Genomic DNA, 23590 nt, shown 5'->3' on the forward strand with positions numbered 1-23590 from the left:
GTATTCTTGCCTGGAAAATTCCATGGACAGAGGAGCCTGGTGGGCTACAGTCATGAGGCTGCAAAGAATCAACATGACTGAGCAACTAACACACACAAACACACACACACACACACACACACACACACACACACACATACACACACACACACACAGTTGACTGGGAAGAAATTTCTAGGGAGTCATGTTCACTGTTTGGAAATAAGGCAACACAATGGAAAACTTTCATGCATTTTGCAATAGTTCAAATCGAGAGTGAATGCAATTCACTGTAAATTTTTCCAGTCACATTTGCTGTGGGTCATAAATGTTGAGTTTGTAACCTTAGCAGACATGCAGTGCACTTTGCATTTATAGCTCACAGAGATCCGACATCTGAAGGAAATAGGGTTTAACATACATTTTAATAGCTTTCATGGTATTACATCATATTTGGGGATAAACTATACCACACATTTCTAAATTCTAAAATGTATGGCAGTAAAACTTTTATCTGAATAAGCTGAATTTCTTTTTCCTTTTGAATTTGTCCTATAGCATGGCAGTTCTAATTTTAATTTCAGATTACTACCTTAACTCTGAGTTCACTGGGAATATTTTTACAATTCTGAGGGCACTTCTTTCTGCAAGAAGTTTTTTCTAGTTGTTTAATTGCAACACTTTCTTCTTCTACTTTACGTGTTTACGTATATAAAATCATTCTCCTAGAAATATGCCCAGGATGCCAGTGTTCTTAACTTCTTAGGGAGAGTTATACATTATGGGATGAATAAAAGTCATGCTCTTTCTTTTAACCTAAAAGGAGATGAAAGGAGTTAAATGTAAACCAGTAAGGTGTTTGGTCCTCCCTGGGTGAAAGAGAAGGAGTAGTAATTTCCTTATTCATTTTTCCCATCATAAACATAAATGCACAGCATCTGACTCAATAAATGAACCCTATTGATTTCTCCTGAACTGCCTAGCCTTGTAAGGACATCAGCGTTGAGACCCATAGCTGACAGAAAGATATTAACTTTTAGAAATGTGACTGGTAGAAAGGGTGATTGTCAAAACAGATAATGATCTGGACAAAGGTGTAAATAGCCTATGGATAAGATTTTGGGGTGATGATGAGAAGTGAGAAGTAATTCGCAAGTGTCTGTACGTTTTAAAACCGTGAGAAGAAAATAAAGTGAATGAAATAACTCTGGAGTTTGCTTCTAATTCTGTAATAATGCAAAGACTCTATGGGGCCACATATGATGCACTTGTGCTGAAATTGCTCATAATAAGGATAATGGCAGCTGACAAATTCTTGAAATGAAACATGCATTCTGTCCCAGTGATAAATCCTTAATTCTACTCTAGTTAATTTAGGTAAAATAAAAATAATTGGAAGGATAGCTTAAATAATGATGCCTTGGCAAGGGGCAGAAGCAGCATGTCCCCGGGCATTAGAGATGAGGAACTGTTGCACTCTCCCTGCAAGGTGCTACAGTTGCGGTGGTGTGACTCCATGTGCTCTCCTTTCTTCTATCAGCATTCAGTTTCCCAGAAGAGAGAATCACGCAGCTACAGAGAGTGAGGTGGAGGCGAGGAAATTCCTATTTGATGTTGCTCCCAGCTCACGTGACAGAGAGGAGACCTTGTCCCCCAAAGGAAAAAACCACCTGTTTCTCTAAATGAAGGAGGAGAGGGTAGCATCTGAGCGGTCCAAACACAAATGCCCAAGATGTGCGTTTATGTTCTTGATGGGGAAAAATGAATGAGGACGTTGCTACTCCTTCTTTTTAAGTGGTTAAGAATCCACCTTACAATGCAGGGGGTGGCTGTTCCCTTACTGGTCGGGAACTAAGGTCCTCCATGCCAGGAGCAACTAAGCCCATAAGCCCCAACTACTGAGCCTGCTGCCCCTCACCCCCTGCAGAGAGTTCCTGCACCACAACGAAAGATCCCACGTGATGCGCTGAAGATCCTGCCAGCCGCAGCTAAAACCCAGTGCAGCCAAATAAACTTACATACATTTCTTAGCTTTAAATAAGTATGAGGGAACAACGTACAGTTCATATGATAATCGTAAACATCTAAGGCATTGATTCTAATACCAGAATCTAGTCATGTGGCTTGAGGAAAAAGAAAACTTTTCTCAGCACCTGAAATACAATAGTCGTTAGGTTTTTGGGTTTTTTTTAATAACCAGCTCTTCAGTGTATTATTTTGCTAGTTTAAGCTGGAGTCATTTTATATTTTTTGAATGTCAACCTAGATTCAGTGAAGCAATCTAATCATCACCACTTGTTTTCTAAATAAGCATCAATTTCAACAGTTAAGAAAAAACAAGTTAGTTAGGAAAACAAGTGTTTTAATTAATTCCAAAATTGGAAAATGTCTTATGATATTTGGTTTTTCAGTCACTCAATCATGTTTGACTCTTTGCAACCCCATGGACTGCATCACTCCAGGCTTCCCTGTCCATCACCAACTCCCAGAGCTTGCTTGAACTCATGTCCATCAAGTCAGTGATGCCATCCAACCATCTCATCCTCTGTCGTCCCCTTCTCCTCCTGCCTTCAGTCTTCCCCAGCATCAGATGGTGACTGCAGCCACAAAATTAAAACACACTTGCTCCTTGGAAGAAAAGCTATGACAAACCTAGACAGCATATTGAAAAGCAGAGACATTACTTTGCTGACAAAGGTCCGTCTAGTCAAAGCTATCGTTTTTCCAGTAGTCATGTATGGATGTGAGAGTTGGACCATAAAGAAAGCTGAGCACTGAAGAATTGATGCTTTTGAACTGTGGTGTTGGAGAAGATTCTTGAGAGTCCATTGAGCAGCAAGGAGATCAAACCAGTCAATCCTAAAGGAAACCAGTCCTGAATATTCGTTGGAAGGACTGATGCTGAAGCTGAATATCTAATACTTTGGTCACATGTTTGGTATAATACTCTAATTTTTGGTTATCTATTACCTTCCTGGGCTTCCCTGTGGCTCAGCAATAAAGAATCTGCCTGCCAATGCAGGAGACATGAGTTTGATCCCTAGGTCAGGAAGACCCTCCTGGAGAAAGAAATGGCAACTGACTCTAATATTCTTACCTGGGAAATCCCATGGACAGAGGAGCCTGGTGGACTATAGACCACACAGTTGCAAAACAGTCAGACACAACTGATCAAGTAGACAACAAATACCTTTCCATCTGTGGCTTAGAAAATATCTTGAATGATCACTTTATGTGACTAAGCCTTCCCTAAGGTGGCATTGCCTATTCAGTGTTTCACTATTACAAATCTTTTTTTTTTTTTTTTTGCAAGAATTTTTCTTTCCATTAAAAGATATATATGAAACTATGTTTAATATGGGCTTCCCCTGTGGCTCAGCTGGTAAAGAATCCACCTGCAATGCAGGAGACCCTGGTTTGAATCCAGGGTCAGGAAGATCCTCTGGAGAAGGGAAAGGCTACCCACTCCAGTATTTGGGCCTGGAGAATTCCATGGAGTGTATTGTCCATGGGGGCGCAAAGAGTCGGACACCACTGAGCGACTTTCACTTCACTTTTACTCAAAGATCTTCTCTTCCTTGTCCTTCTTTCTTCTCCTCTGCCTTTTTCCAAGAAAAAAAAAGAAACAAACTTTAAGTATAGTGAGTACTTTGTCAGGATATTACCGTTAGTACAGCTCTGGTTAATTTACAATCTTAGTGGCTTTGAGTGGAGAAGGAAATGGCAACCCACTCCAGTATTCTTGCCTGGAGAATCCCATGGATGGAGGAGCCTGGTGGGCTACAGTCCACGGGGTCGCAAAGAGTCAGACACGACTGAGCGACTTAACTAACTAAATAGTGGCTTTGAGAATCGGGGTATTGGAAATAAAATGGTACAATAGATGGGAATGTTTGGTGTCCCCTGTCTGGAATTCTTTTAGTAAGAGAAGCTGGAAAGAGAGTGTCAGTAATGCTCAAATTCTGTACTATACAGTCAATAGAGAAGCCAAAGAGAATTGCAAGTGTGGAGAGGCATTCAGAATTAGGACCAATTTGTAATACACAGTAGGTGAATGTAATGGCACCCCACTCTAGTACTCTTGCCTGGAAAATCCCATGGACGGAGGGGCCTGGTAGGCTGCAGTCCATGGGGTCACCAAGAGTCGGGCACGACTGAGCGACTTCCCTTTCACTTTTCACTTTCATGCATTGGAGAAGGAAATGGCAACCCACTCCAGTGTTCTTGCCTGGAGAATCCCAGGGACAGAGGAGCCTAGTGGGCTGCTGTCTATGGGGTCACACAGAGTCGGACACGACTGAAGTGACTTAGCAGCAGCAGCAGCAGGTGAATGTAATACAGAAGCACTCCTGTGCAGAGATCAGGAAATTGCTCTGAATCCCAGTGTGGAAGTTAGATACATTCCTCAGCTGCCTACGTCACATCTAGGGTAACTGGAAAAGACGATGGACAGTAGACTGGGGCACTGCGAGTTACCTGGAAGGAAAAGGAACTGCATTTCAAGGCGTAACCAGGGAGAAAGCAGGTCAAAGGGAGTCTGAAAGATACTAGATGAGGTTGGCCAGTTTGCTGTTGCCTTTGAAGTATATTTAAACTTTTGATGAGCAACACACAGGGGAAGAAAAGTCTTTTTATCCTTCCAGGCTTTTGGCTGAGAGTCCCTGTAATAAGAGACAGAGGAACAGGAAGAAAACAGATGTCTGATAATAAGTATAGATTTGTGTACATGGAAGATATCCAAGAAAACAGTAATCCCCTCAAATGGCCACCATCTTCAATACCGTCTCCAGCTAAAGACAAAGATGCTGGGGGGGTTAGGGAGCCAGTAACAGGAATTTTTCAGACAAATCGCAATAATCGAGGGCATGGTCATCATGTACATTGAAGTCTCTGTCTCCTTGTCATCCTCCGCTTGCTGGTACAAAGAGGGAAAGAAAATGGTAGTCTCTCAGTCATGTCCAACTCTTTGCGACCCCATGGACTGTAGCCCCGGGCTCCTCTGTCAATGGAATTCTCCAGGCAAGAATACTACAGTGGGTTGCCATGCTCTTCTCCAGGGGATCTTTCCCCCCAGCGATCGAACCTGGGTCTCACATTGCAGACAGATTCTTTATCGTCTGAGCACCAGGGAAGCCCATGGCACATAAAGGGGGATACCTTATAAAACATAAATTTCTCTTTTATGACAGGGTAACTTTACTTGGTTTTCAGAACTTTTCCTCTGTCTGCTTTTTTTTTTTAAAAAAATAATCAACTTAAGATAATTCTTATGCCAAAGAGGCAAAATATTTGGGGGTGGTGATTTCTGATCCCCTCAAACAACATTGGGAAGAGTAGCTCTAAGCAAGACAGGGTTTCTTGACATCTTTACTTCCTACCAGTTTGATCCTTCTGCCAAGGCAGGAGATGCAAGAGAGGCAGGTTCGATCCCTGGGAAAGGAAGATCTCCTGAAAAAGGGAATGGCAACCCACTCCGGTATTCTTGCCTGGGAAATCCCATGGACAAAGGAGCCTGGTGGGCTATAGTCCATGGGGTCGCCAAGAGTCAGACATGATTAAGTGACTGAGCACACACATGCAGGTTGATACTAAGACCCTCATAGATTCCTTGTCTCCTCTATTTTCAAATATTTCTTTTCCTTCTTGTTGGAAAATAACTAGATGTTACCTAAGCAAGATGTTGTGACCTGCATTTAAATTCATTTTTTAAGGAAAAATAGCATTAGGTGAACTTTCATTTACAAATCCTGCAATTGTAACAGAATTTTTGTTTCTCAGAGACATGTAGCCATTGATGTTGCTAACTTTTATAATGGTTCTTGAATTTTAGTGAATCCCTCACTTGAAAATGCCAATTATACTTTTCTCTAGAGTCATACATATTCCGTTTTCCTCTCTATATGCTCACCTTTGAAAGGCAGTTAACTTCCTGGAAAAATATTAATTTCTGTGTCTTTGGTTAATTCAGATACTTAAATCATCCATGGTAAAATAAGCATGATGTATGGCATGATAGATCCTGCGTGTCAGCATCATGATTAGAAGCCCCATAAATGTCTGTTTTCTTTCACATCCAATGACAAGACCATGTTTCTGTTTCATCTCACAGCCCCGACCTCTGCTCCTAAGGATTTGACAGTCATTACTCGAGAAGGGAAGCCTCGCGCTGTCATTGTGAGCTGGCAGCCTCCCTTGGAAGCCAATGGGAAGATTACTGGTAGGCATCTCAGATTTATTTCCTGTGCTGCTCCGCATGGCCTGCCGTGGCTTACCTCCAGCATGCCGCTCAAACCTCTTATGTATTAGGTTTCTGTCCCAGCATCTCAGTTGACTCTTGACCCTCTCTGATTGTCTCCTCTTAACCGCTGCTGACCTTGGAATTCTTCTAATGGAGCCTACAAATACACACCCCAGCACATTTCCTTTGTGTTGCTTCCTGAAAGATGTGTATTCCAATTAGTGTAGACCTTCTGTGTTTCATTCTGGGCAGCATTAGGATAACCTCCTAACAGAACTCCTTTGAGCCTAATGACTAAAAATAAGCCAGTTGTTGGGCAATTATAAAATACAAAAGACACTTAATGACCATGTATTTTCCTAGGAAACATAGGAAGGAGGCTTGTCTGAGGGTTTTTAGTTTCTCACTTAGCTCTTAGCTTCTTACTTAAATCATAAGGTTCAGAAAACACTTGATATTGATGGATGGAAATTGAACTTAATGAATATTTCACAGTGACAGATTTTATTTTGCCAAATATTACGGATAACATCGATGCCTAATTAAAGCATCCATTAGAAGCCTGTAATGTTAATTTAGTATGAAAAATATAATGGAGTTCTATCAGAGATTTTGCATGTAAATGATCACTTTAGGCTTTTAATAGATGTCTCCATAGCATATAATTATTATGAAAAATATTGTATAATGAAAAATGTGCACATTATAGTCTAACTTGAACCATTGGGTTAGGCACATGTAAGAGTCACTCCTGTTTCTTCATTTTTGCATACCAAAAGTGGATCTTGTAAATTAACAAAGCAATTCAGCCGTTCTCTGATACAGAGATAAGCATGGGAATGACAGTTCAGATGGCACACTTACTTGATGTGAGTTACTTTTTGAATTTTACAAAATGAAAAGGTAATGTGAAAATTCCAAATGTGGTTTAAATTTAAGCCAAAGACTTGTTTTCTCCAAGAAATTGCTCTCCCTACAATAGCAAACAGAATTTTAATTTGAGCTGACACATATGGGGGGAAAAAAAAGAGGGACATAAAATCTCCCCAGCATATGATATACTCAGTTGTCACTCTGCCAGACCTTCTAAAACTGAGGCTGGCTCATTCTAATTTTTTGTTTTTCTCCACTCAGTGTTATGTTTCTCCACTCTCTTCATTGGTTCTATCTCAGTACTTTTGGAGATTCTGATTTGTTTACATGATGACTTTCATTATGTTATTAACAGTTGTTTATAAGCATATGGTAAATCAACAGATAGTAATTTTAAGAAGAAAACAGTCCAGAATAGGAATTGTCTGAATAAAAATAGATTCTAATAGAAAAAAAATATACTTTGGGGTAAAGGATAAAATAAGTCATATATTACCCAGTTCTTCACTCTATTTAAATAAATCTCACCAAATGGTCTATGCGAAAAATAGAATGTGTTTTCAACTCTGAAAATAAAAGCTTAATTTTGCTTTTCAGTTGGAACAAAAAATGGAAGTCGGCCCCATATTAAGAAATGTAAATTAATCTGAGCTATAAGATTTTGTGTGCTAATGTCACAGTGCATGTGTAAGAACCTGTGTGCACATATTTTATTTAGAAGTGTATGTTCAGTAATTCTCATTACTAAAAATCTATTCTTTCACAATTGCATAGTTTAAGTATGAAAAGAACTAATTTTCCCCTCTAAAGAACAGTTTATTTGTTAAAGTCAGTTTATAATTATCAGTCTAAGCTATTTTGACTCTATTCAACAGGCAGCAAACACTAAGAACCTTTAAAACAACTTTAAATAACACTTAAAACAACTTCCGTTCCATGCATGTTTTGATACTTTCATTCAAATCAATTCCAAAAAATAGTATGATAAAACATTTAAAGCACCGGCTCTTTAGACTGAGGGCCCAGATCTTCTGTACTCAGTTTCTTGTGAAAGTCCAAAGGAAGACGTGAGTTCTCTTCCAGTGTGTCGGGGCACATGTCTACCTGTGTGGAGGAATATACTCCTGTCCTGCTTCCATATTTCTTTATTTTCCCAAATCCCTCTATGCCCACAGCAGAACAGGATGGTTAAGAACCCAGCCTTCTGATGGAGATGCCTGAGCAAGTTATTTCGTCTGCCTGAGTCTCACTTTAGGACTCCTTTTATAGAATTGTTATTATAAAGGACTGAGAACAGTCCCTGATACCCTGTCAGCACTGAAATAATTCAGTGATTATTCTTCCCAGTTGCAATTCATTCTAGAGCAGGTGTTCATTAATGTACTCTGCTCAGAACCCAGACCATCAATTTATAAGTGTAGATAATGATGAACATACATGTGTGGGTGTGTGGGTGCGCACACGCATGCGCTCAGTTCTGTCTGACTCAATGACCCCACGGATGGCAGCCTGACAGGCTCCTCGATCCATGGGGCTTTTCAGCAAGGATAGTGGAGTGGGTTGTCATTTCCTCCTCCAGGGGATCTTCCCAACCCAGGGATCAAACCTATGTCTCCTGTGTCTCCTGCATTGCAGGCAGCTTCTTTACCACTGAGCCATATAGATATGTGTATATAAGTATACATAGATTTATATTTCAAAAAGATGAAACAAAAAATGTTGAAAAGGGAGATCCAGATTATTCCAGTGCCTCAGTTCCTTGATCATAAGCTGGCAGCTTGGGAATTTAGACTGATATTTTCAGAAGAAAATGGTTCAAAATGAATTAAACATTTAGTATAAGCTTGTCATTCTCCTCAGCACTTTTGTATTATAAGTAGTCCTATGTTCCCTATTCTTCTGTTTTGAAATAAAGAGTCAAGGGCCTTCTGGGGTAAATAATTCTCCTAAAGTCAAATAACCAAGAAATAGCAGAGCTAGGATATAAAACTCAGGCTCATACTCTTAGCTACTACACTAAGCTTTGTTCTTCTTACTAGTACTGGCCCAAATCAGTGACAGTCGACTGATTTATGACTTAATTTGTCTGAGGAGGGATTGAGCATGGAAGGTTTTTAAAACTACCCGTGTGATTTTAAGATATAATTACATTTGTGAAACATTGATCTAAATAAATGCAGCATCCAACATTAAGATCAAACACCAATATAGATAGAAGAGAGCTTCAGAAATTGTTTCCTTATCAATGCCGTCTAATGACTAAGGTTACACCCTCTTTTTCTGTGTGATTTGATACTCTAGTCCCAGTCCTTCCCTTGAAATTCTCTTCTCGCTTGACTTTTGTAAAACTGCCTAACCACTTTTCTTCCCAATTCCAAGCTGTAATTTCTCAGTCCTTTTCTCCCACTTGTTCCAGAAGTGCTATTTCCCAGAACGCAGATCTTTTCTTTCCTTTTGTTATTTTCTCTGAAAAAAGTTATCCACACTATAGCCAGGACTTCAGTGAACTTGCAATTAATGCCTCTGAAATCTGTGTCTCCATCCAAGGCGTTCTGTATATACACATCCTATCTCATACTGTACATTTGCACTTCTCTGTCTTACTGGAAACTCGTTCTACTCCCCAGCCCCTCTTTCTGCCGTTCTTCTCTTTTTAGTCTAACACCCACCACAAACAGCCAAGTGATGCACTGTTATATTCTGGAATAGGTTGTTAGCTCATTGAGATTGTGAACCGAGCTGGACACTCACACTGGAATCACACGTGTCTAATACTCTTACTTGCATCTTTTCAGAAGCTTCCACCATTCACCCAACTGCAGAAGGTGGCAACTTAGTCTCATCTTGACTTTTTCCTGTCCATCCCCTTTCCATATTATCATGCGAGAAAATCTAAATGCTTATACTACAAGGCTGAAAACTCTAGGAGAACAGGGTTCAGATTTTGTTCCGTTCTTTCTCCCCAGTAACAATATCTTTGACACTCAATAGGTAATTACTAAACATCTATTGAGTGGAACAGTCATCAAATTGATATTCAATATATTGTTTAACTTGACTCTGTAGTGCCAGCTTCCAAACAAGGTATTTCTTAAGCCTTCTTAATATAAATAAATAAAAGCTTTAGCATTTACTAAATAGTTACTATGTAAAGATAATTTAATAAAAATACCCCTATATTTTAAGTTTTTAAAGCGCATTATCTCACAGCAACTTGTTTTCTGATAAGTTAATTAAGATATAACTTGGATGAAGCAAGTTGCTCAAGGTTGCAACAAAGCTAGTTAATATTAGCAGTATTACTTGAGGTCAGGCCTCCCTGAATCCATAACCCATAATTTTTGACCACAAAAAAATAGGAAATTGGTCCTCATTTTTAATATATCCACCTCTATGTGCATGTATTTATTAGAATCAGTTCTTTAAAGATGAGAAGCCCCATTTGGGCTCAGCTCCTTGCTGGGAGGGGCCAGTTCTGTATGGTCTTCCCGGTTCTTATCAGCCTCCCTGATCCTTGGAAAGGAATCAGCCATGAGTGGAAGTATGGAAAAGGACAGAAGAGAGATGAGAGGTGGAGGTGAATACTTTCTGACACTCTGCTTCTGGAATGAAAAATATCTATTCGTATACATGCAGGTGAGCTAAGTCACTTCAGTCGTGTCCAGCTCTTTGTGCCCTAAGCACTGTAGCCCGCCAGGCTCCTCTGTCTGTGGGATTCTCTAGGCAAGAATACTGGAGTGGGTTGTCATGCCCTCCTCCAGGGGATCTTCCTGAACCAGGGATGGGACCCATGTCTCTTATGTCTCCTGCATTGGCAGGCTTTCTTTTTTTTAACCACTAGCGCCATCTGGGAAGCCCAGCTATTTGTATAAGTAGAGTCAAAATGAAAGATGCATGATGCTATGTTTTATATGTATTTAGACAAATGGTATTCCCATGCGAGAATGCCCAGGTAAATTAATAAACCCAAAAGGTTTTGCAACCTATGGTAGAATATAATACTCTCTCAGTCAGTGTGGTGGATAAGAGATAAAAATAAAGCGGAAAAAACATAAAATTAGATACAGAGGAATGAACATATAGATACAGAAAGGTAGCGGCAGACCTATGAATGCATCCCAACTTGTGTGGTTATGTGGAAATCTCCAAGGTGAGACTTCAGTGGTGGACTCAATACCCTCAAAGCATATTAAACCCATTCACCAAATGGAATTCTTTGGTTTCTCTAAGGCTAGATTTTAGAGTTCTGAGTCATGTGGTCTGTTTATGTTCTCCATCTCAGTTTTCAAATTTATAACCAATGATGGTTCTTTTTATTTTAATAAGTTTAAGAAAATTGCTTAAACACAAATTGGGGTCAGAACTTGATGTGGCACTTTTAGCTTTACTTGTGTGATGCCAGAACTGTCATTTTTTAAAACATTTTATTTATTATTATTATTATTTTGGCCACACCGTGTGGTATGTGGGATCTTAGTTTCCCAACCAGGGATCTAACCCACACCCCCTGCAGTGGGAGCGTGATGCCTTAACCCTAACCCTAACCCTAACCACTGGACTGGGAAGGAAGTCCAGGGAAGTCCCGGAACTGTCATTTTAAAATGCTTCAGTGAATACTCTTCACATAGAAAAACTTACAGTGAAGGCAAGCATTGTATTCTCATTTGCTAGATGGAGAAAATCAGGAATAATTGTAGCCGACATGGGATGGGAGCACAAGCATCCAAACTTTGAAGTTTGTCATGGTCTTACAAGAGCCCATGAAAACTTGAACAATTTCATTAAATGTCATGAATTTAAAACTTAAATACTTACAGGCTAAGGGGTTTTATTCAATAAGTGAGTTTCAATACCTATTATCCAGAGACTATTAGTTTTTTTGAAGAATAAGAAGTAATATAAGACATAGCTCCTGAACTAAAGGAATGTTTTTATTCTTTTGAAGAGATAAGATATGCACATAATAAGAGCTGGAAAAGTATGACTAGTGCCAGGCCCTTCTTTTCAATAGATGTGATTTCTTTGGGCACAAAAATGGAGACTCCTCTGGCTTAAAGAGTAGTAGGAGATTTTATTGATGTTGACCACAGGGGCTGAGTTCTCAGTGAATGGACACCTATGAGTCAGAAACAACTCCTTTATCCAATGGTATTTTACAATCCCTTTTGAACTGCAGTCTTCCAATTTTAATACCATCCAGAGGGAGGATGATATTTTATAAATTTTGCAGACTTTTTGTTGTTGTTGTTAAGTCCTTTATCTTCCCCTGAGCTTTCCACATCTTGGACATTCATATTTGTAGCATCAACATCTCAACAAATATATTACAAAAATTACTGAATTAACATGATCAACTAAAGCAGTGATTCCTGACTATACTGAAAGACAGAAGTCAGATGCGGTGCAGGTTCCTGGGGTTACCAGGAACCTATTATACTCATCACTGCTGTGTAACAGCATCACCACAAATTCAGCAGCCTAAAAGCACATGCACTTGCGATCTCACTGTTTCTGTCAGTCAGGAATCCAATCACAATTTAGCTGGGTAATCTGCTTTAAGGTCTCTTACAAAGTGGTAATCAAGGTGTTGGCTTCTGCTGATGTCTCACTTGAGGCTTACCTAGGGAAACACTTGCATCTAAGCATATGTAGTTGTTGGCAGGACTCAGTTGCTCACTGGCTGTTGATCAGTTCCAGCCTCAGTTCCTTGACACGTGGTCTTCTCCATCTGGCAACCTGTTTCATCAAAGCCAACAAGGGAGTCTGCTAGCAAGACAGAAGTTACAACTTATGTAACATCATCATGGAAGCAGCAGTCCATCACATTTGCTTTATTCTGTTGGTTAAAAGCAAGCCTTAGGTCCCGTCTAAACTCAGAGAGAAAGGACTGCACAAAGGTATAACTACCAGGAGGCAGGCATAATTGGGGTTGATCAAAGACTTGTCTACAATCTCTCAAATCAAAATGCCCTCAGCCAGGGAGAGGCTCAGTGGGACAAATTAAGAGAACAGCATTGACATAATGTGCTACCACGTGTAAAATAGCCAGTGGGAACCTGATGCATATATAACACACAGGGAGCTCAGCTCGGTGTGCTGTGATGACCTGGAAGGGTGGGAGAGAGGCTCAGGAGTGAAGGGATATATGTTTACATATAACTGATTTATGTTGTTACACAGCAGAAACTAACACAACATTGTTAGTTTTAATTTTAATTTTAAATTAAAAAAATTTTAAACCGAAATACCCTTTCTTGAACTCTGTGGTTTGTAACTTATACCTAGTCCCCAGGTAATACTTATGATGAGGCAGGTTTGAGAAACAACAAACTCAGAAAAAGTGGAAGCCAAATTAAAATAGATGCAAGCTATCAGCATTGACAAGAATTTAAGAGAAATGGACTTCCAGAAGAGGTAGTTTGTGGCATTGCTTAATCCTAAAGAATCACAAGGAAGAAGTATCCAGTTCACTGTCTAGAACACATCCCCTAAACCGAGATGTAATTCTGTAAATCACTATAGGATTAAGTGAAAATGATACAAAATCATATAAGTATTCTTCTATGTATTGGAATGGATTACAGAGTTTACAGAAAGGAGAGCTCACTATAGAGGAAGGTTTCATATGTTAGATGTAGCTTAAACTGGACCTTGATGGATGGGTAGAAATTGGATGAAGAAAGAAAGGGAAGGTGAAGTGGTGTGAAGAATGAGAGGGAAGTAGGAATGAGTACAGCATCGAAATCAGTCTTCCTGAGTAAGGTTTGTGTTGAGATGTAAGAAGTGTGCATGCTTGTTTTGGCAGGGAAGTGAATCTGAGTTAACCTTCTGACATGACCTCTGAAGGAACTGTATGAAGGTCTCCGGTCAAAATGGGACAAGTGGGACTGAAAAGGAAGGACTAGGGGAATCAAAGGAGGATAACTGTTTTGTTTTTTTTTTTTTTAGAGCTTTCTTTTTTATCATAGTATAACTGCTTTACATTGTCCTGTTAGTTTCTGGTGTACAACAGAGTGGATCAGTTATATGCATACATATATCCTCTCCCTCTTGAGCCTCCCTCCAACCACCCCCATCCCACCTCTCTAGGTCATCACAGAGCACCAAGCTGAGCTTCCTCTGCTACGGAGACAATTGGTTTTAAAAGTGTTACTTAAGAAGAAATGTATTCAATCCATAAGCTCAGACCTAGAGATAAAGTTGATGGCCTATCTAATGCAGACACCATTGCAGAATTTTAATAAAGATAGCGGCTGACCACATTCATGTAGCAAAGGCACCTGCGATGAGTTGTTTTATAGTTTATATTGCAGTATTATCTGATATATATGGTAATATAAAGTGATGAATTAGTGCTTTAAAATAAAAGCTACCTTAAACATTAGCCAAATAAAATGTTAGAGTATAAATAGTTTACAGGAATAACTAGATCTGTTTGGGTGCATATTAGATTACCACCATTGAGAACGCTACTGTTATTCAAGTAACATATCCCCTAACACAGAGGATGAATGATACTATCAAATGATGAATTTATTAATGTTTGAAATATTAACTAGATAACCTACAGTAATCCAAAAATACTTCTTCTTTCTGTTTGTTTATTTTTGCTTAGGTGGGATGGGCTAGGGGAAAGAGTGTTGGATTTTTAGTATGGCAATAGAGGATTTATCCTAGCCCTTTTATCAGTTAGCTTGGGTTCTGCTCAGCTTTATCATCTATGAAAAGAGAGCAACAGTATCCCTGCCAACCCACCGAGTTATTACAGTAATCAAATATGATCATTTATTTTTATGACACTTTAAAAATATTGGGCATTTTATACTTTTCAATGTATTTTTATTATTTAAACACTAGCCAAAATAAACATTACTTATTTTCATTATTGGATACAGTGAAAATGACAGACTTGTTATCTATCTTTTAAGTTTTTCCTCATGTTTGTATATTAGAGCAAACCAATAATCAGGATTTACAGACAGCAAAAACCTCACATTTTTAAATATGGCAGATAGTTTTATAACAGCTTATTCCATTTTTTAGATTCTGTACACTGAAGTAATTCTTTTTCTAATCTTTGTAATACCAAAAAAAAAAAATCATTACTTGCCAAACTGGATACTGCACTTTATACTTGTGGATATGTAATAATCCTTGAAAATTGTATTGGGGAAACATGGATGTTTGGAAACAAGTAACGCATGTAGTCAGTACACTAGACAAAGTTGTGTTCATTTATTTTTGCAGCTTACATCTTGTTTTACACCTTGGAAAAGAACATTCCAATTGATGACTGGATTATGGAAACAATCAGTGGTGATCGGCTTACTCATCAAATCATGGATCTCAACCTGGACACTGTGTATTACTTTCGAATCCAAGCACGAAATGCCAAAGGAGTGGGGCCTCTCTCAGATCCCATCCTCTTTAGGACTCTGAAAGGTTGGAATCATTTCCTGTCATTTCCTTTTCTTTCTTTTTTTCCCCCCCTATGGAGTGGTTATAAACTAATTTTGAAGTCTGTTTAGGGAATTGACTTAAACCATCTCTGTTGGCACCATAACTACAGTGGACATTCAAAAGAAGTTAAAATGCAAATTAAAACCAAAATGCGATATCACCTCAAGCCTGTTAGGATGAGTGTCATCCAAAAGACAAGAGACAACAAACGCTGCCTTGACTGTGCAGGAGAGAGAGCCTAGTGCACCGTCTGGGTGTGTAAATTGGTGCAGCCGCTGCGGAAAACAGTATGGAGGTGCCTCAAAAAATTACAAGTAGAAATACCATATGATCTAGCAATTCCACTTATGGGAATATATTCAAAGAAGACAATAACATTAACTCTCTAAGATACCTGCATCCTGATGTTCATAGAAGTACTATGCACAACAGCCAAGACACGGAACCAGCATAATGTCCATTGATGGATATAACAGAATATACATATAATGGAATATTACTCAGCCACACAAAAAAGCATGGAAATCCTACCATCTGTGACAGTATGGATGGACCTTGAAGGTGTTAACTTCTTCATAAGTTAAAGAAATCAGAGAGAAAGCCAAATGCTGTATGGTTTCACTAATATATGGGACCTAAACAAACAGATAAACACCAAATTCAGGAAAAGAGATCAGATTGGTGGTTATCAAAGGTAGGAGGTGATGAGGGAAGGATTTGGAGGAAAGTAATTAAAAGGTACAAACTTTCAGTTATAAGAGATGTAGGTACTAGGGAGGTAATAAACACATGATAACTATAGTTAACACTGCCGTCTGATATACAGGAAAGTTGTTAAGAGAGTAGATTCCAATAGTTATCGTGAAAAAAATTTTTTCCTTTTTATTGTATTCATACAAGATAATGGTTATTAACTAAAGCTATTATGATAATCATTTCACAATATGTGTAAATAAATCATCTTGCTGTATATCTTATACAGTGATGTGGAGTTTCCCAGATGGTGCTGGTGATAAAGAATCTGCCTGCCAATGCAAGAGATGCAGGTTCGATCCCTGGGTTGGGAAGATCCCCTGGAAGAGGGCATGGCAACCCTCTCCAGTATCCTTGTCTGGAGATTCCTATGTACAGAGGAGTCTGGCGAGCTACAGTGCATAGCATCGCAAAGAGTTGGATACAACTGAAGTGACTTAGGATGCATGTCAGTTATTTCTTAAATAATTGAAAAAAATTGGAAACAAACAAATACGATAAAAGATAATTAATTAAAAGTTACCTTTTTATGCTGAAAGCCAGCATGCCAAAGAAATATCTATTATATTATTACATTTTCTGTCATCAACACAAAGCAGACATATTTAACTTGACTTTTTTTCCATTATACTCCTTTTGGAATTTTGTATTGGTTTCATATATATGGGCTCTATTCACAATATAATAAAACACTTTAACCATTGTATCTAAGGGATAAAAATTAAAAAGCATTTTATTACATGAACTGCATGCATACTATCTACTACCAAGTTTAAGTATTTCCTTTCAGGAACTAGTGTTCTTATTAAAAGAAATTTTGATATGGCAAGACAGAAAATCTCAAACAAAATTAATTTTTTTTAAGGACACAGAGTAGCAACATGAAAAAAATGTCTTGCATCATGATTACTAGAAGAAAACTCTACATGCTTACAAGTATAAAAATCACTGCTCAATCTAAGGATAGTTGTATGTTTATACAGAAAAATAAAAGGCCTGAGATTATAGTGACTACTTCATAATGACCTTCATATAAGTTCTTTCTGTTTTAGAGCACAGCATTATTTTTTTTTTTTTTTTTTTGGAGGATGAATGATTTCAAGAGCCTCTATTATTTAGCAATTGAAAATAATTCAGATGTTCCATAGTTGATATATAAACATGTACATTTAAGGCATTATATGTGTTATTGTCGCTAAGTCATGTCCAACTCTTTGCCACTCCAGGAACTGCAGCCCACTAGGCTCCTCTGTCCATGGAATTTCCCAGGCAGGAATACTGGAGTGGGTTGCCATTTCCTTCTCCAGGGGATCTTTTTAACCCAGGGATCGAACTCATGTCTACTGCTTGGCAGACAGATTCCTTACCATCTGAGCCACCAGGGAAGCCTTTTAGAAAGGATACTTGGTTTTTAAATCCCTTACCACCTTATGCCCATATATCTGTCGGAAACCTTAACAAAACATGATGGCAAACAACTGACAAATTAGAAAGATGTATCTGAGTTGACATTTTTACCCATTTCCTTGGACAATCTAAAGAAGAGACTTAGAATAACTAGATAGCCCATTTCTCAGTTCTCCTAGGAAAAATACTCTAATAAACAGTAGACATTTGGATGCTGGTGATTGAGCTGTTCAAAAGCTAGATTTGGTAGCAGCTAATCTGAAAGTTTGCCAAGAACATGCAAATAAGCATTCAGCCTAAGCCTACATGACAGCTCTTTCACGACAGAGTAGAAGTTGGAAGGAAGGCAAGAGGAAAATGAGCCAGTCTTCGCCTATCCAGGTTTTTAGGACTTCATGTCTAAATCAGATTTCACTCCAAATGAGCAATTGAAAGGAAACTGGTCATTCATTTTGTGCGAGCATTAAATGTAACTAGATAATGTTTCACAAATGATTCATCTTTATCTATAGACAAGTGCCAAGCTAATTTCATGCTTACAATGTATGCCAACTAGGGATCTCACAGAGGGCTTAAGATAACTTAAGACATCCAAATGTTTTAAGCAGCAGAGAGATGAGTTATCTCAGGATTTATAGACTCATATTGATCACCATCCTGTGGATTATTTAATGAACTTCATATCCCATTTGGTACTATTTACTCTAAGTGCCCTGAACTCATCCATGAGATGTTTAAGAGTAAGAACAGATTCAAGATACGTTATATGTCACAATAGTCCATAAGGGTTATTTCTAATATCGTGATATGAATATTTAAGATTATCTACCCCAAGTATATTGTATTCAATTAATAGACAATTAGACTTTTATGCTGTCTGGTGCTGTGCTTAGTCGCTCAGTCGTGTCCCATTCTTTGCAACCCCATGGACTATAGTCCACCAGACTCCTCTGTCCATGCGGATTCACCAGGCAAGAATACTGCAGTGGGTTGCCATGTCCTCCTCCAGGGAATCTTCCCAACCCAGGGATTGAACCCAGGTCTCCCGCATTGCAGGCAGATTCTTTATCATCTGAGCCATGAAGGAAGCCCATGGTCTTACAGTAAACTAAGTTTTGGATGTCTTAAGTATGTTTTAAATGATTCAGACATTGATGTTGCCTATCTTTATCAACAATTAATATTGCATAGGCACGAACCTTATATGTATGTCACATGACAGTCTAAGGTAAATAAATTACTCATCATAAGAGATTTGAAGCCACAGTGAATCACATCTACACTAAAGATAAAATGCCCTCTGATTTAAGATTTTCTGTTTCCAAAGCTGCTTCAAAATATAAGGCCTCTGTTCATCAGAATGTAATGTCTGACAGACAGAAAGGCTCCCTTATTGTCCTGAAGCTGAGGAAACTCTCAGTGGCCTATGAGAGTTGCAAATTGTGCATTAGTCAGTCGTTAAGAGCGTCACTGGAGAAGGCAATGGCAACCCACCCCAGTACTCTTGCCTGGAAAATCCCATGGACGGAGGAGCCTCGTACGCTGCAGTCCATGGGGTCGCTAGGAGTCGGACACGACTGAGCAACTTCACTTTCACTTTTCACTTTCATGCATTGGAGAAGGAAATGGCAACCCACTCCAGTGTTCTTGCCTGGAGAATCCCAGGGACGGCGGAGCTGGTGGGCTGCCGTCTATGAGGTTGCACAGAGTCGGACACAACTGAAGTGACTTAGCAGCAGCAGCAGCAACAGTAGCAGCAAGAGCATCATTTTCTCATGCTCAGTCTTTGTAAAGATAGAAGCATTTTCTACTAGAGAGTAAGGTTTTACTTTTTTTATTTGGCCACCAGTCAGAGAAGTACAGGAAACTCAATCTGTAATCACTGGTTAAATGGATGCTTATAACGTAAAAGGAATTAAGTTATCATTGTCTTTTTTATTTTTTTGTACATGCATTGTACAACATTGTACATATATGCAGTAGATCTGATTCTTTCTTTGGAATGTTAATTGGAAGAACATTGAACTTCATTCTCTGACCACAGAAGACTCTCCCTTCTCCAGACTCCATATTATGATACCTGCACACTAGAGAAACCTTGGAAAATGTCTGAAATGTATGTTTATTTCTGCCCATCACATGAGTCGTTCCTTCTAGTAAAGTAAGCTTCTCCATGTTGGACTGTCAAGTAACAAGGAGGAAGAACATTCCTGAAGGACTAGACCAAAGAGGGCATCTGTGGAGAGATGAAGTCGTCTCCCGCACAGAGAAGCAGAGTCTTCAGCAGTGGAAGAGCACTAGAATATGGTCTCTTTTCTGGGCATTCTTAATTGCCATTCTGAAATGTTCATCTCTCCCATACAAGGATATGGAACTAAAAGCTGTGCTCCAGGATACAAAAAAGTTTTAGTTTTTAAATAATTTTGTGACAAAGTACATAATATTCGTGATAGGTGACAGGAGAAATTAAAAATTCAAGGCATAAAATTATAATACTTTGGCATTTGTTTTTAATTTTTTAAAGTCATTATTTTCTTTAATAAAAAGTACTTATTAGGACATATTTAGTCCCTGTTGGGAAATATTCTTTAGTATTATTCACCATACCAAATATTTATTTGTTACTTGTCAAAAATTTGGACTACAGGTAATGCATTATGTAATTAAAGACAAAGGGACAGATGAAGAATGGCAATAGGATGAGACTGGTTTTCTTCTCTTATTTTTAATATCATTCCAAAAAGTCCTCACCTATGAGATGCTGATTCAAATAGTTTCTCAAGTGTATTCTGGTCTGCCTACCAAACTTTTCCCTTCCTGGCTTGTTTGGTCATATAGACCCTGACATGCCCTTCCTCATTCTTACTGAACACTTGGTGTGGTACTTCTTAAAGCAAAGTGTTCTTCCTTAAAAGCTATATTAGGATCCTTTCTCTGTATGTAGACAATAGATAATGCATTTGCCTCTCAAAAGCACCTCTCATCAACAATTCCCTAATACCATAACAAAATATATTTTGAGACATCATTAGTGTTGATTGGGAAATGGGAGAGAAAAATTAAGGTACACATTAAACTGTAATGATTATATTTGAAAAGACTGGACTAGATGACCTGATGAATTGAAAATTGTTAAATCTTGAGGAGATACAAAGACAGTTATAAAACTTAAAGCTTGTTGAATCTTAATCTAATAAGCATGCTTTTATACATCATTTTCCAAAAAGTGATTCATAATTCAGTCTTCTACTTAGTAAGATATCTTTCCTGGTTTATCTTTTTCATAGACCATGCCTCTGTATTATTTGAAAATGAAACAAATTGCAAATGGTCTCTGGTTTAGGAGTTTGTCCTTCTGTGATATAACATTTATAAACCCTGTATTTGAAAGTGGTTCTTACCTACAGCATTATTAAGTATTTTGATTTTATATGTTATTTTGCACAATTATTTGTATTCTTTCAACTAAAAGGAAAAGGAAGGACTGCCACCTACAAGATATTTGCTTTAAGTATTTTTCAAACAATAATAATGGATTTGCTATGAGACCACTACATGTAATAAGAAAATAGATTATAGGTTGCTGCCCATCGGAAACCATTATACTTTTCTCTCTCTGACTTTGAGACATATACAAAAAGCAAACCAGCAAATGTGGTAGCCTAAGTGTCTGACTGCAATTAAGTGAGTTAAATAAAGCCATAAGACTCAAAGATCAAAGAAAATCAAGTATAGTTGAAATAAGTCTAACTGATGGAAACTTACAGAGATCTATGTTAGTCAAAATGTCATTTCACAATTTCTAGGAAAGCAGTGTTTCACAGAGATTTACCTCATATTTAGTTACATTTGGTTAACAGAAGACACTTTTCAAAAATTTAGAGATATCTTAAAATCTAACAAATTATTTTCAAGAACAGTATACATAATTCTGTATATGACCAACCTAGACAGCATATTAAAAAGCAGAGACATTACTTTGCCAACAAAGGTCCATCTTGTCAAAGCTATGGTTTTTCCATTAGTCATGTATGGATGTGAGAGTTGGACTATAAACAAAGCTGAGCGCCGAAGAACTGATGCATTTGAACTGTGGTGTTGGAGAAGACTCTTGAGAGTCCCTTGGACTGCAAGGAGATCCAACCAGTGCATCCTAAAGGAAATCAGTCCTGAATATTGCTTGAAAGGACTGATGCTGAAGCTGAAGCTCCAATACTTTGGCCACCTGATGCGAAGAACAGAATCATTTGAAAAGACCCTGATGCTGGGAAAGATTGAAGGTGGGAGGAGAAGGGGACAACAGAAGATGAGATGGTTCGATGGCATCATCAACTCAATGGACATGAGTTTGAATAAACTCTGGGAGATGGTGATGGACAGGGAGGCCTCACGTGCTGCAGTCCATGGGGTCACAGAGTCGGACACGACTGAGCTACTAAAGTGACTGACTGACTGATACATAATTCATTTAAAATAGTCAACAATTCAGCACCTTGCCTCACAAGGTTTAAAATCAAACCATTTAGATTAAACTTTATAATAATTTATTACTTTACTCCGTTCATCTGAAAATTGGTTAAGTTCTCTCGTTGAAAAATTAAAAATAAATACAAGAAAATAGCTTCCTTAACTTATTTAAAGTATATGGATGATAATTACTTGGTAATAGCATACATTTATTACTATTAATTGTATTATTAAACTTGCATGAAAATAATCTTAAGTTTGTTTTTAGAGGACTGTTACAAAAAACATTTTTACAACACATTTACACAGCAAAATATTACTTTCAAATTCTTTCTTTAATTTAATGGAAATAATCACAGTAACTGACTCCTTATCAATTTTATTTCAGTAGGGCATTGGCCTTGATGTGAGAACTCACTAATAAAACCGTTGGCTAGAAATGTCACCTTTCTTGATGGAAACTGCCAAAATCTAATAATATTATTTCTCTTTCCTCCACAGTGGAACACCCTGACACAATGGCTAATGACCAAGGTTGGTGGTTTTCATCCGTCATTTTTCCCTCCTTGGGTCAATGCTGTCTTTTAGAAATGTCGGTCATTATTTCATTTTCTTCTTTCTACCTGGGCCATACACCTGATGAAGCAGACACTAGTGCGATAATTAATCTAGTTAATGAAGTTCTGCTTGGCTGAGGTTTCGGCTCTGATAGGGAGGATGTAAATTTTCTTGAGAGGAAATTGTTTTGTCTCCATTCTGAAGGACCAATTAAAATGTCAAGCTTCTTTGTATGAAATAAATTTTTAGTCTCTGTCTGCACTTCTGAATAATTCACATTAAGTGTAATTAAGCTCAGCATAATTTTCAAGCTGCTCTTGCACCCTTTCATGAGCTCTGGATTAAAGTTCTGTAGCTCGACAGAGAAGACCCATAACTCGTGTGTGCTTTTCCTCTACAATGAGCTGCTTTTCACACAGAAAAACAAAGTTAGGTCAACTTTTTTAGGGCAATACTTTTGTTCATTTTGAAGCCATAAAATTTTCATTTTAAGAATAAGGTGCCAGTTTTACTTGCAGTATTTTGTCCTCCTTCCATTCATTTGCTAAAAGCTGATTTGTGTAGAGAAACAGAGATGGTTTTACACAGAGGAAAATGGAAATAAATCAAATCCATCAATTCTCAGGTAGATAGGAATTTATTACCATGATTTGTAGACTGATGTATTAAGATTCCATTTTTTTTTTTTGCACAAAGATAATTAGTAGAATGCCACAGGGGAAAAAAAAAAGAATAGTTTATGCATTTGATTTTTGTAGGATGTTGTAGTCTTCCAAAAGCAAGCGTTTGGAAATGCTCAGAACTGGTGACTGTTGGTGTTGTGAGTATTGGTTCAGAGCTCACAGCTTGTATAAT

At 38.2% G+C, this 23590-nt stretch overlaps 1 protein-coding gene across 2 annotated transcripts in view; it reads left to right on the forward strand.

The window, feature by feature from the left end:
- The window catches only part of DCC (DCC netrin 1 receptor), a 1302902-nt gene that overhangs the window by 1145769 nt on the left and 133543 nt on the right, over nucleotides 1-23590 (forward strand). For both annotated transcript variants that reach the window (XM_061400228.1, XM_061400229.1), the window contains exons 19-21: nucleotides 6089-6196; nucleotides 15338-15532; nucleotides 22679-22711. In XM_061400228.1, the coding sequence (XP_061256212.1) occupies nucleotides 6089-6196; nucleotides 15338-15532; nucleotides 22679-22711 (336 nt within the window). The remainder of the gene's footprint in view (nucleotides 1-6088; nucleotides 6197-15337; nucleotides 15533-22678; nucleotides 22712-23590) is intronic.

Source organism: Bos javanicus, chromosome 24, assembly GCF_032452875.1.
Source record: "Bos javanicus breed banteng chromosome 24, ARS-OSU_banteng_1.0, whole genome shotgun sequence".
In the NCBI taxonomy this organism is placed as follows: Eukaryota; Metazoa; Chordata; class Mammalia; order Artiodactyla; family Bovidae; genus Bos; species Bos javanicus.